We start from the raw sequence: 12,943 nt of genomic DNA on the forward strand, positions 1-12,943 counted from the left end.
GTCATGATTTCTTTGGGACAAGACTCTGTCTTGACTGTAGACTTTTAGTCTGTTTCACTGTGAACATTTCTGGTTTTCTGCAAGCCTGATTTATTTTAGTAACTCTTAGACTCCAAGAGTCTAAAACACTGGAACCAACAGTGGATGTCTGTAAGAGATTTATGCCCCCTCCCCTCCCCCCCAGCCCTTGCAAGCTTCTTCTCCTTTTTTTACTTTTTAGTTGTCTTGTTTAATTAACTTATTTCTTTAAATAGAGAGAATCTGTTCATTGTTCATAAAACACCGGTCTGAGAAAATATAAAACATTTTATTTTAAATTGAAAACAAAAAAAGAGCTTCCTCTTTGAAATGAGATATGCTTTATCTTTCTGTGATTCATATGTTTTATTGTTTTCTGTGAATTTGAAATGTCATACAGCAACAGGACTTTGGTGGAAATTTTGGTCCATTCTGAAGTCCAAAAAAGCATAGAGTCAAGGTATGCCAAAAAAAAAAAAAAAGTCGGGGTAGCAGATCACTTTTGGGGCTCTGACTTTTGCTGTTAACTTAGTGAAAATTTTCACCTTAAAAGGACAAAAGTCAAAGGCGAAGGATTCATCACTGATTCATCACTTTCTGTCCAACTTCTGCCTTGAATAGTACAGAAGTAACACTTATAATGGTATCTGCGTGGTATACGGTACTATAGTTAATTCCACAATAGAGTTGGTTTTGCAAAGCTAAATATACATGTGGTGGATAGCACATGAGATTCCTACTGCTGAAGAAAACAGAGCTGTCATCTGAAAGTGTGCGGCCTGGTTGGGTGCAGTGCCAGTGCAGTCCAGTCCTCTGTTATTCTGTGGGTGCTGTAAGAATCCAAACTGACAGCCTTCAGGTGTCCTTGCGTTGCACTTGTCTACTCATTTGGCATAGGGAAAAATCAGTCTCAATTGTCAATAGTTTTGTTGTTTTGTTTGGTTTTTTGTTTGGTGTTGTTTTTTTTTTTTTTTTTAATAAGAAATCTCTTTTAGAAGTATAACTAATGCTAGTTATCGTTCTCCATGTCGATATATCCTTCTCCATAGCAATATATTGCTAACTATAGACAGTAAAAGCACATAACGCTAGCATAGTTTTGAACATTTCTTTCTTCCCTTAAATTAGAATTGCAGCTTTTCTTTCAAATAATGCAATTTTACCTTGCATATGACTTAATGTTTCTGGGACAAAAAAAGGAAATGCAATTCAGACAATTTAGCAAAATTAATTTGTTTCTGGCTTCTAGTTCAACCAAAAGAATCTAGTGTTGACTGTTTCAGACACATAGAACAAGTTTTACCGTAACTTGGCTTCATGTCATATCATCTTTCTTTTCAATGCTTCCTGCTTCATATTTGTATCTTCTCTTTAGGTAGCTTTGGCTTCAGCAGAGGCTCTACAGAGACTCGCCTCCTGAAGTTTTTTTCTGTTTTCTTAAGGTTATGTATCCTAGTGTATCAGTAATGCCAAAGTGATGCTTATCTACAACCTTTCTCGACTCCACATTAGTCACAAGCAAATTGATCAATTTGAATGTAAGCTTAATATGCGTTGCTAACTATCTTAGTTGTCAAATGATTAACAAAGCAATTAATTTTTCTTGTTTTCAGACAAAGTGGATTCTGAATTGCTACAAGGTTACAGCAGGTACCTGCCACATGATACTGTCATCATGACTGTTAAAGTAGCCATACTGTTTGCTGTGCTTTTGACAGTCCCTCTAATCCATTTCCCAGTAAGTACTCCTAAACGTTTTAAAGCTGGCAGTAAGCAATGGTAACGCTAATACTTTGCAGACTGCAATATTTGAGTCACATCTAGTCTTGTGTATCTTACTCACTTGTCAAGTGATTGATCAAAGACCACATATTTGCATATGTTCCATGAGAGCTCCAAAATAACAACTAACCACTAAGCTAATTTGTGCTCTTGAGACAGATTTCAGATTAAAACTAGCCCACAGCATTGTTTTTAATTTAGAGAATTCAGAACTTCTAAAGTTTATTTAGTTTGATCTCGCCCCCCCCCCCCCCCCGCCTTAAATTGAGTTTTGCTGACTTGGTTTTTCCTTTCTGCATGCACGCACCCACACACAAACACACTTATACTTGAAAACTCAATTTAATTGTAAATTAAAAACACATACTGACCTATTTCACAAAAAAACCCGCTACTTTAGTTTATCAATACCATGGTGGAACTGCAAATTCATTCAGTTAGGACCAAAAAATATTGTGCATGCAAAACTACGTATATAGAAGTAGTGTATAGATTACATATCAGTTGGCAACATGCTGACATTTGCTACCACACACGCTCAAAGAGACAAAGCATTATCCCCCAGACCTTCTTTTGTCCCTGCAAAAAAGGAGTAATTCCTTAAGACTAATGGCCACATGATAAATACTGCTTTAATACTAAAGTAAACTCTATGCTACAGAGAGACGAAACATTTAACTATTACTAAATTTTTTCCATTTTGATTTTTAAAATGTTCTTTCACATCTGGAATGATGTAATTCTTAAGTTTATGAAATTGAGATAAGATTAAAATATATGTATATGTATGTATTTACCCGTGCAATGTTTCTCTTCATATTATGTAGGCAAGGAAAGCTGTGTTGATGGTATTTTTCTCTCATCTTCCCGTGTCGTGGATTTGCCATATCCTTGTCACTTTAACACTGAATACAATTGTTGTTTTGTTTGCAATGTACGTGCCAGACATTAAAAATGTATTTGGAGTAGTTGGTAAGTTGTTATGGTTGTTGGTTTTGGTTTTTTTTTTAACTTTTCTTCAAAAAAATTCAGTATTATGATAAGCTAAAGTACTTCAATCTTGCTCTAAGTAAAATCTTACTTTCTATTTTTTAAAGGTTCAACCACATCAACATGTTTACTTTTTGTATATCCTGGACTATTTTATCTTAAACTTAGCAGAGAGGACTTTCTATCACCGCAGAAACTTGGGGTATGCTTTTTTCCATGTGTGCTAATCATATTTAAACAGTTTCATTTTAGATGCATCTTAATACACTGTAGAGCACGTAATCCGAGGGGCAAAGTTCTTGTTTTCATTGCAGTTCACAAAATCTGTGAGCATTTTCTTTTATCCGTCATGATAGCTCTACTCTTTCTGAAACGCCTTCTTCACAAGAGATTTTTGACTAGCAGTATGTCTATATGCCGGACTGTTGATCTGAATACATGCTTTTCCCTATAGTTTTCAGATGTTGACTTTTAATCCAATTTCTCCTCAGTTTTTAGACATTATTCTGATGTTGTCTGGGCAGCTGGGACAAAGCCAAACTGCATTTAAGTGAAACAGTGTTTATGCTTGTTTTCTATGTAAGCTTTCTCAAAACCATCTTTTTTTTTTTTCTTTTTTTCTCCTCTTCATGGTTTCTCTTTCAGTGTAGTAGGTTAAGTTCTAGTTGGAATTTGTGCAGCAGCCTGCTTTTTGCACTGTAACTGTCTTTGTTTTAACCACTGCGAAGCAAAGCTACTTCATGACAGTGGCTACAATGCTGACAAACTGTTTATACATAGTCCTTCTGCTGTTCTTATGATTCATAGGGCTGCTCTTGTATTGATTAAATAGGGAATCTGAAAGAAAATGTAATAATGGTGCTCTCTGACCATTAAAGTCTTCACTTGTTCCAACAGATTTGGGGCCTTGTTATAAATCAGCAAGCTACTGTCTCTTGAACTGTAGTTTTATTATCATCTGGCTATTCAAAAATGTAAAGAATCCATTGTAACTTTAATTATATTTCGAGTAAAATACAAATTCAATTTCTTAATTTGCTCAGAGTTGTAAAGGGCAAATGTTTTGGGTTTTGGTTTGTTGTTGTGTTTTTTTTTTTTTTTTCTTTTTGGCAGACGGATAGTGTGAGCAAGCAAACCAGACTGCTCTGAGAGTTTCCAGTGAAACTATCCCAGAGCAGGCTTAGTTTAGTTTCCCCCTAAGCAGATGCCTTGTGTTTGAAGGCTGAGTAATTTGAAACATTAAAGATTATTTTAAAAGACAGTATTTAAACCAGTTCTTATAGGTTTTTTCATCATAAGCCTTAGAAATGTAAAATGCTTCCTTTAGTAAAACATTAATTTTTGCTTTTCTTTCTTCACAGGCATGTGCATTGGTTATTTTTGGCATTTGTGTTGGCCTTCTCAGTTTAGTTCTAATAATTTTCAATTGGATTGATCAATAACAGCCTATTGTCACTGTCTGAACTGAGCTTCAGAAGGACAGCAAGAACCAGAGACGTGTCAAAACTACTGAAATGAATGCTGAACATCCTAAAGAAAACACTGACCAAAGCTGTCTATGGAAGGAATAATGCTCTTTTTTACTGTGTTAGTGATGTTCCTCCTTTAATCTTGAGTCACTCTGTTCAGTTATTGGACAATTAGTCTTTGCCATTCTAAAATATTAGTTTTTAATGGTGGAATCATGACAGGTACGAAGGTCTCTTGAGAATTTCTGCAGTGCAAAAATGGTTTAGTGCACACGGTGAACAAAAGCAGAACCTTGAAATAACTTCTCTTTCAAAGAAAATGAGGTGGACGGGTAGTACATCAATCATGATGTGCATATTGTGATGTGTGCATTTAGGATAATGCACGCATTATCCTAAACCGTGAAAGACTCCTATTGCTTTAATAATTTCCAAAATTTCAGCCAGTTCATATTAAGAACTTCCTGATTCCAACTGTTTACTGTAATTTATTCTAACATGGATCCAGAAACCAACTGCCTTAGCCCAGTTTAATGGGCACGTCATGATTTTTGTTATTTTTTTTTTTAAGTAGAGTTTTTATACCCTCAGTATACTTGAATCATACTGAAGTAATTTTTAAATTAGAAGGCTTTGGCCATCTATCATAATAGCTTTTAGTAGCATTAGGAATTTTGCAGTTAATAATAGACATTTTTCAATTAATATCTGCTTTTGAATATTATTCAATGTACCTCAGTATTCCTCCAAGTGAAAGACTTTTTTCTTTTTCTCTCTTATTCCCATTTTTACAAGTGTTTCGTATTTGAAATAGAGTGTTTCTATATTTTATGTACTGTTGTGTGTCAGGGAAGGTTTGGGTTTGAAAAGTGAAATTCTGCCTCTGTTGAAGACAAAGGAAATTCTACGTTCATGGAACCCTAATTTTACCTCGGATCTTTATAAACTTCCATGTACCCTTTTATAATTCCTTTTTTTTTTAATTTTTCTGCCTAAATGAAATGTGAATGCAATTTTCAACAGCAACTGGGCTCTGTTAAATATGGTATTGAGTGCCCACCACAAAAGTTCCTTGCATTAGTAGAATGAAAGTGGCTGATATTGTGGTAAGGTTTTTAAAATTTGTTTCTATCGGATGGGATCTGATGTCTTTAAAATAGCCTAATCTCTTCAGACACTTTATGCCCTAAGGAAGCTAAGCCTCCACAGAAATGGCTTGTGTAAGGTTAAGAAATTAGACCTCAGCCTCAAATGGCAAGATTCAGAGTGGGAAAGTTCTTCATTATTTCCAGATGCAATATTTCTTTTAATTTAGCTTAGCACTTTTACATCTGAGAAGTGGAATAAGACACAAGTGAATCATAGCGAAGTAATACATTTATGTAATATGAAAGCAACTAGTAAGTGACATTTGAATAAATTTTTCTGTCCATAAGGTGCACAGTTAGCAAATGTAGTTGACTATTGCTAGAAAGTCCTGCTGAGACAGCTCTGTTAATATGTTGACTTAGCCCCAGAGCCTGGCATTTCTAGCTTCTTAGCAGAGGGTCTGTGCTATTAACCTTTTTAATTATGTCACATTGGATTTGGAAAATGCTGATTGATGTGCCAACTTTTACATAACCCTGATTGAATGTGCTCGATCCTCACCTGTCTAATAGGGAGGAACAGCAAATAGCAGAGTTGGAATCACCTTCTCTATTCCTGAGCTGACAAACTAGGATTTCTCGTGCCCACAGATCACTTGGCTCTCTCAGGATCCGTAAGATACTTTTCATTTTTGACAGATGGCCTGAAGGCACCCAGGTGGTTCAGCTTGGTCCTCCTTTTTGCCTGGGGAATATTCTTCTACTTAATACAGAAGTAGATGTGTGCAGTGAGGCCTGGGAACTAACTCGGAAGTTTTGGTAGGATCCCAAAGAAAAGGATCCCTGGAAAAGACTGCAGTTATCTTTATCATAAAGCTTCTAGGAGAGGTTTCATGACACAAGTTGAGCCATCTAATAGTTTGTCAGTACCAGAAACAGCATGTCCACTCTTGGCCAGAAGTTCACAACTACTTCTGTGGCATTGGCAGTGGCTCCTGGTCAGGGTGTTTAACTAGCAGAAAACCAACATGACCGCGAGATGTCACCTGTTATCTGCCAAAAAAAAATGAATTGAGTGAGCTCACTTAGGGGACAAGAAAAGTGAGGGAGGTGGCTGGAGTGGGACCACCTTTTTGAGCAGCAGCAGCCATTAGATAGCACATTTTTCTCATAAAACCTCACACTTTGTCCAGCAGTTCTGCTTCAGCAGGTTAAAGTGTGTATGTGCACATAGGGGATGGTTCTAACTTGAGAGGTCTCTGGCCTCCTTTGATCAAGGGATCGATCAGACTTTCTCAGCATTGTGTATTAATGGTTGAGGCTCCCCATCTTGCCTTTATTCTTGCAGCTCCCCAGCTTGTTTTAACTCTTGATAACCAGATGTAGCTGCCTTCCTGCCTGTGGCTACCCTCTAATAGCTGCGTTTCACAGGCTTTGTTACGCTACAGGGATTCAGCCACTCAGGGTATTTCTGGCAATAGTGTAAAAAGCTAAATATTTACTTTATAAAAGTGTACCTTGAGAAAGCAATGACAGCTGTACATCAGGAAATGATTTTCTGTCTGATTGAAGCAAAACATTTTAGGAAAACAGGAGACCTTGCATTCATGTGAATGAACTGTAGGGGTTTTTCAGACACTAGAATTTAGGAGGAATATTTATTAGAAATTTTATGGAAATTGATTCTTATTTATCACACACTCTTGTACCATACTGGTGAGTAATACTCGTAATCACTGCAGTCACTTTATTTTAAAGTCTAACCACCAAGACTTAACACTGAAGACTTAGATTATCTGTGAATGTGCAGAAAGTTGGCAAAGTTTTGCTTAGCTTTTGCTCTTTCCTCCTCCCCCTGAAAAGCTGAGGCTTGCCCTGCACTGTAATGCTCTGCGCGTACACAGGCAGTTGGGTTTGTGTGCATCATCTTAAAAAATGTGATTGAGAAAATACCTGAAATACAGTGTTAATTTTGCAGTTGATTCCTGTAATGCTATGGAAATCACTCCATTATTGTTTTTAATCCCTGAGTATTATCCTAAATAGCCTGGCTATTAACAAACTATCCTAATAGGTAGACTTTGGAATGATGAATACCAGTGTATGAAGTTAATACTTGGTGAGGATGAATGGAAGTAATTCGCACCTCTGCTATAGCTCTATTACATTTTGGCTGTGGTGCAGAAAGGATAGCAGCATGGGGGGTTACAGAATGTGTGTTATCTTTCATCTGAAAAAGAGTTAGAAATACTGCTACTTTTAAGTTTCTGTGATACATAACTTGAAATACGGAGAGAGGGAGAGGGCAGAAAGAGAAAGAACTTCTGTTTCCAAATTTAGAAAAAGGTATGAGCGTTTTCCACAACGAAAAAGCAGAGTAAGGACACTATTTTTATCCTTTGCATCTCCCACAGACTGTTCTAATGTGTCTGCAAAGGTTTCACTACAGTTGTGCACTAGCATGAATTTTTTGAGCAAAACAGGCCTCCAGTCTGGAACTCTGCTCACTCGCATGTTGCTAAATATATTTTTTCTTTATTCTTGTATACAGATTTTTTTTCCCCTGAATTTCCAGGTTTATAAATTTCAGTGGTTCTGCTTTATTACCTGTAGTTAGCATTTTCCAACCTTCTTTTCTGAAGACTTCATGGGAATGGATGAAGGGGCCCGCAGCATTTCTGAACTCAATTGGAAAGGTTGCCTTTCCCCAACTGAGCAAGAACAACAATGTAAGGGATGAGAATTAATTAGTTACCTTTGATTTGTTTTCTCTCTTTCTCCTATTTCCATTCCTTGTCCATTTGAAGGCTGCTCAAATTTCAGATGGACTGCGGTAAGCTGGGTGTGGAGAGTATCTCCTGTAAGCAGCATTGCAGGAATGAGTGCTGCAAAACAAAAGAGCTCCAAACCTGCCTTTGTATTGTGGCAAATGCTCGTGTTTTATTCCCATGTTTCTAAGCAGTTTGTACCTTAATATATTGATTTTCATGGCAATAAGTGTGTTTAAAATTCTCTCTTGTGTCCCTGTATAGTGAAAATTGAGACACTGTGAAACTGTCCTGTCCTCTCTCTGTCCCTCCTTTCACCTTCCCCTTCACTTCAGTTTTGTGTTAATGCCAGTTACACGGCACTGAGCAGGAATGTGCCGTTAGCTGGACAGTCCGAGTGATCATTAGGAGGAGTGCAGCCTGGGCGAGAGGGTATGGATCGGGGAAAGCACCGCTTTATCCATGCCCTGCAGGCTTGATTTTCACCGAGTGTGCACTGCTGCACCGCACTGAAGGTCAATGCTAGACATGGGCAGACCTTGTTGGTGTGCCCATCTTGTCTGTTCTTGTAAGAATTTTGTCTCGAAACATGGAGACATCTTGACTTTGCAACATAGGAAGACTGTGCTGATTTAAAGTTCGTAAATCATTTGTGTCGTGTAATATACTCAAGGTGCCATATTTCCTACCCTTGCAATCCTCCTAATGAGGATGAAAATGTGATGGTGCAATGGGATCTGTCTGATTGAGGTGCCAGGGCAAATGATAAATCCTTGAGCAGCTTGTAAGCACATTGTCTGCATGAGAGAGAATATGGACTTGTACTTTTATTACTCTATTTCTCATGCTGCACAAGGTATAATTTTGGTATGGATCTGGAAGTCAGTGCTCCAACGACTTTAGTCCATGGAGGCTGCGAGGACGCAAAGGACCTGTTGGTCCACGCTTGCCTCTTTTGAGGCTCCACAGGCATCTCCTCAGGCCAGAAGTAGAGCAGGGTTATGGAACTATGTGGGTATTTTGCCTGACCCAATACGGCCAGCTCATTTAAAATAAATTCCTAAAATTAGTTTTGAGGATTATTTGTGAAGATTATGAGCATCAGCCGATGTGCATTCAGCATTGCATGCGATAAGTGAGGACAGAAGTATGTCTGTTCTGGATAGAAATATCAATGATGGCCCCACTACCGCAGAGCCGTGCCTCTCTGGCAGGCCAGCTCCCGAGCCCTTACTGAGCCAAAGGAAGATTCGGGATTTGGAGTCCTGCCAGTTCAGCAGCCTGGGCTCTTCATGTGGCTTACACTGATATTTCTGTAAAAAGTAGAGAGAGATGGACATATTTACCAATGCATCACTACAAATACTTGAAGATTAATCAACTTGTCTCCAAATGTCCCTGCTTAAGGAGATGAAAATTAATATTATTCTTTCTATAGTGGGCATCCTAATGTGCTCTCTAACTTTCTCTAATTAAAGATTGAAATTCAGATCAGTCCAGGAGCTGAAGTAACATGGATTGTTGTAGAACTCCTTTCCCAATTAGATTTAATTTAACACTTTACCTGAAATTGTTGGTTTACAGTTGACTTTCATCTTGAAAGCATTAGTTGTAGTTGCTCTGCATACTGAAAAACCTTTGGACACGTTTACTGCTACTTCCTAATGACTGCTGGTGGGAGAGAATTTTCAGTGTTACAAAAGTGCTGCCTAATTTCTACAGTTTGTGGTGGTGTTTTTGGTATTTGTGTTTCAGTATTGATCATTCAACCACGCTTCATGTGGAATTGGAATTCTTAAAAGAAATTAAGAATTATCTGTATGTAAAAATTGCCTAGCTCATGTCAAACCTGTATGTTGTACAACAGATTTCCTATTCTGAGTTCTCCCTCCCTCAGATTCCCTATGGAACAGCCAGGACATGTTCCAAAAAAAATCAGAAAATAAAGAACAGTACTTGCGTAACTCATGCGATTGTCATCTTTGCTTTGTGCCTAACGTGCCTGCTTAGTGAAATAACTAAGCGTTGTCATCTCTGCAGTTAGTTCTTGACGTGCAGTGGTGTTGCTGCTAGCGGCAGCATCACTTTCACCTGGGAAGGGTGTTCTTAAAAGTCATTCCTGGTTTGGTGGTGGTAGCATATTTGTGCACTTACGAGTGTTCTCCTTCCTCCGCATAGTTGTGTGTGATCCCTGCTCTGTTCTGCAGGCGATGTCTTGCAGCACCCAGCTTGAAATGGATGTGGGACATGGTCCGGAAAGCTGTTATGAATTGCTCCTCCTGGACCCGTCTACTCTTGGTGCTTGATTTTACCCTTTGAACTATGCTCTCCAAAACACAAAGAATGCAAAAAATAACTTATCCAGCGAGAAGTGCAGTTGATGTCCTCTCAGGTATTGGTTTCATTGACAGCAAACCTGCCTCTTCTGTGCTGTTCTGCTCCCCTCTAGAAAACAAGAGGCAGCAGAAGAGATCCCGGAGGCTGTAGCCGTGCGGCGTGCCGCCCCGAGCCAGCGCTGCCTCCAGGCCGTGGGCAGTGGGTGCCCGGCTGGCCTGGCAGTGCAAAGCAGGGTGAAAAACTGCTCATGGAAACCCCTTCGGGAAGGGCCACCTTGTGCAGCAAGGTGAGGGGCAGCTGGGGAAGGCGGAACATTTCATTGCGGGGTAGTAACAAGAGGGATGACGGCTGCCGTGGAGCAGGGACGTGCTTTTTGGCTATAAATCGTGGTCCTCTAATAGCTGTGACTGACAACCTGTGAGCACAGCTCCAAGTGCTTTGCAAGGTCTAAGGGAGTCCTGAATAGAAGCGAAAAATGGAAAAAACTCATTATTGTGCTGCTGGCTCGATTCCAGAGCTGTCTGAATGCTCCCACACCTGGAAATGAGTATCAGCAAATTTGTGTTTACTTAATAACATTTGCCCCAGCTAGAACTGGTACCAAATGGCAAAACCCCCGGCTTTTTCAAGCGCGATGCAGAATTTGGTCTTGCACTGCACCAGCTGCTCGTACCTGTTTTTGTTACGGAGTGGGTCCTGTCTGTGCTTGGCATGTCTCTTGCCTCCAGCATCGCTGCTCGCATGTCAGTGGTTTATACAGCAGCCACATGACACCAGGCAGCTCTCCGCACCTGGTTTAAATTTAAAGCTCATTTGCACATGATGTCACACTTTTATTGTCAGCCCGGCGAAGGTCAAGACAGTTCATTTTGGGAAGGTTTGCATTGTTGAGCCTTTATGGTGCTGCCATTAATGCCTTCACCATCTGACTTACGTTTCAGTTTTCTGGCATGATGTAATCGAAGGCACTAGATTTATATGACGGATGGGGAGGCTGGTGCGGTGGCTAATCGGCCCGGGTTGCAGAACTACTTTTCTGAAGACCGAGGGTGGAAATTACGGCTCCATGCGTCGCGTAGCAAATCACGGATCTGGCCAGAGGAGAGTTAACGAGCCCTGGAAGCTCGGGGCTGCTGTTACAGGCTGTTGCCTTTCAGGAGCCCAGTCTCGTGGCTCCATCGACTGGAGTGGGACAGTGTTCCGGGGAGCCTGGTCTCTCCACCCTCCCAGGTAGCTCTGCTTGATAATGGGATTTACACGCAGGGATGGAGAAAAGATTTGGGATGTGGTTATGACGGTGCAGAACCCACAGGGCTGGAGTCAAGGGCCATGAAAATCTCAGGCCTTATTCTCGCCTCCTCCAGTCACGCTCTGCTGTTTCATTTTGTATGTCGGTCCGGAAGCGGGGCTTTAGTGTAACGTTTCCCCAGCTGGGTTTGTGCAGCTCGTGGCTGTGAATCTCCTGTAGGAAGGGTTTAAAGTCGCCTGTGTATTTTATAGCTTTTTACAGGTCTGGCACTGCGGATAGTTCATGGGATGTGTGTTTAGAGTTTTGCTTCGAGATTTTGATGAACAACTTCCATCCCTGTTAAAGGGAGAAGTGGCTGAATTCGTGCTTTTTATTGTCTACAGTTTCCCTCTCTAAATATATAAATCGATGTTTGATCCTTCAGGCGTAAGCTTTGAAGAGCTTGAGCGGTGAGACAGAATCGTGTTCGTGTTGGTGGGTACCAGATGCGGACGCAGAGACAGTCTGGGCAGAAGCTGTGCCAAGGGGCTACCTGTTAACGTCCGTGTGTCTGGCATTGGGGAGAACTTCTGAAATGACACCGACCTCCTCCTCTTCGTCCGTTTTCATTGCCAGTCACTGCGCAGTCATAGGGGCCCGTCTGGAGGCTCCCTCACCCCTGAGCTTGGGGTGGGGGTGCAGGGGGATTTCCACTATTGCTCATTGACCAGGTGCTGACCAAGTTCTTCAGGGCTTGGAGTTCGGAGGTGCAGAGAGCTAGAGGTGAAATCCCACGTGGTAGGTAAGGGATGCAGATGGAAGGTCTGTCTGGAGGTGACTTTGCTCAAACTGGGAGAGCTGAGGTTACTGAGACTCAACGCTTCCATAGTCCATTCCTCCACCCGGACTCCAGAGGTGGGTTATAGCTTTTGCTGCCCTTTTGATGTTGTTTTGATGTTGTGATTTGTCTCAAAGAAGATATGTGGAATTTATGCCCCAGCCATTGCTGCATCTTCAGGACTTTGGTTCTTCTATCCCTCCTGGACGTGTGCTCTTCTCACGAGCGGTGCAGCACAGTGAGGTGCTACTTGAAGACTGTGACTTGCCAGGCAGTAGTAGTAAGGAAAGGCGGAGTGAAGAGCTAAAAGCCCTTTCATTATATCAGTTGATATTTATCCATAAACTCTGCCACATGAAAGTGGGCTGCTTTGGATTTGGAGGGCACTGAGACCAGTGAAGTGCAAACAGAGTCATTCCCGTGGC

The 12,943-nt window shown here is 40.5% G+C and overlaps 1 protein-coding gene across 6 annotated transcripts in view; it reads left to right on the forward strand.

Annotated features, from left to right (window-relative positions):
• The window catches only part of SLC38A6 (solute carrier family 38 member 6), a 46,316-nt gene extending 36,233 nt beyond the window's left edge, over window positions 1-10,083 (forward strand). For 5 of the 6 annotated variants that reach the window (XM_030040663.2, XM_030040623.2, XM_030040671.2 and 2 more), the window contains 4 exons: window positions 1,632-1,756; window positions 2,628-2,772; window positions 2,898-2,992; window positions 4,152-10,083. In XM_030040663.2, the coding sequence (XP_029896523.1) occupies window positions 1,632-1,756; window positions 2,628-2,772; window positions 2,898-2,992; window positions 4,152-4,232 (446 nt within the window). In that variant the 3' untranslated portion in view covers window positions 4,233-10,083. The remainder of the gene's footprint in view (window positions 1-1,631; window positions 1,757-2,627; window positions 2,773-2,897; window positions 2,993-4,151) is intronic. The other variant, XM_030040633.2, reaches the window with a different exon arrangement.
• Window positions 10,084-12,943: the final 2,860 nt, after the last annotated feature.

Source organism: Aquila chrysaetos, chromosome 2, assembly GCF_900496995.4.
Source record: "Aquila chrysaetos chrysaetos chromosome 2, bAquChr1.4, whole genome shotgun sequence".
Taxonomy (NCBI): Eukaryota; Metazoa; Chordata; class Aves; order Accipitriformes; family Accipitridae; genus Aquila; species Aquila chrysaetos.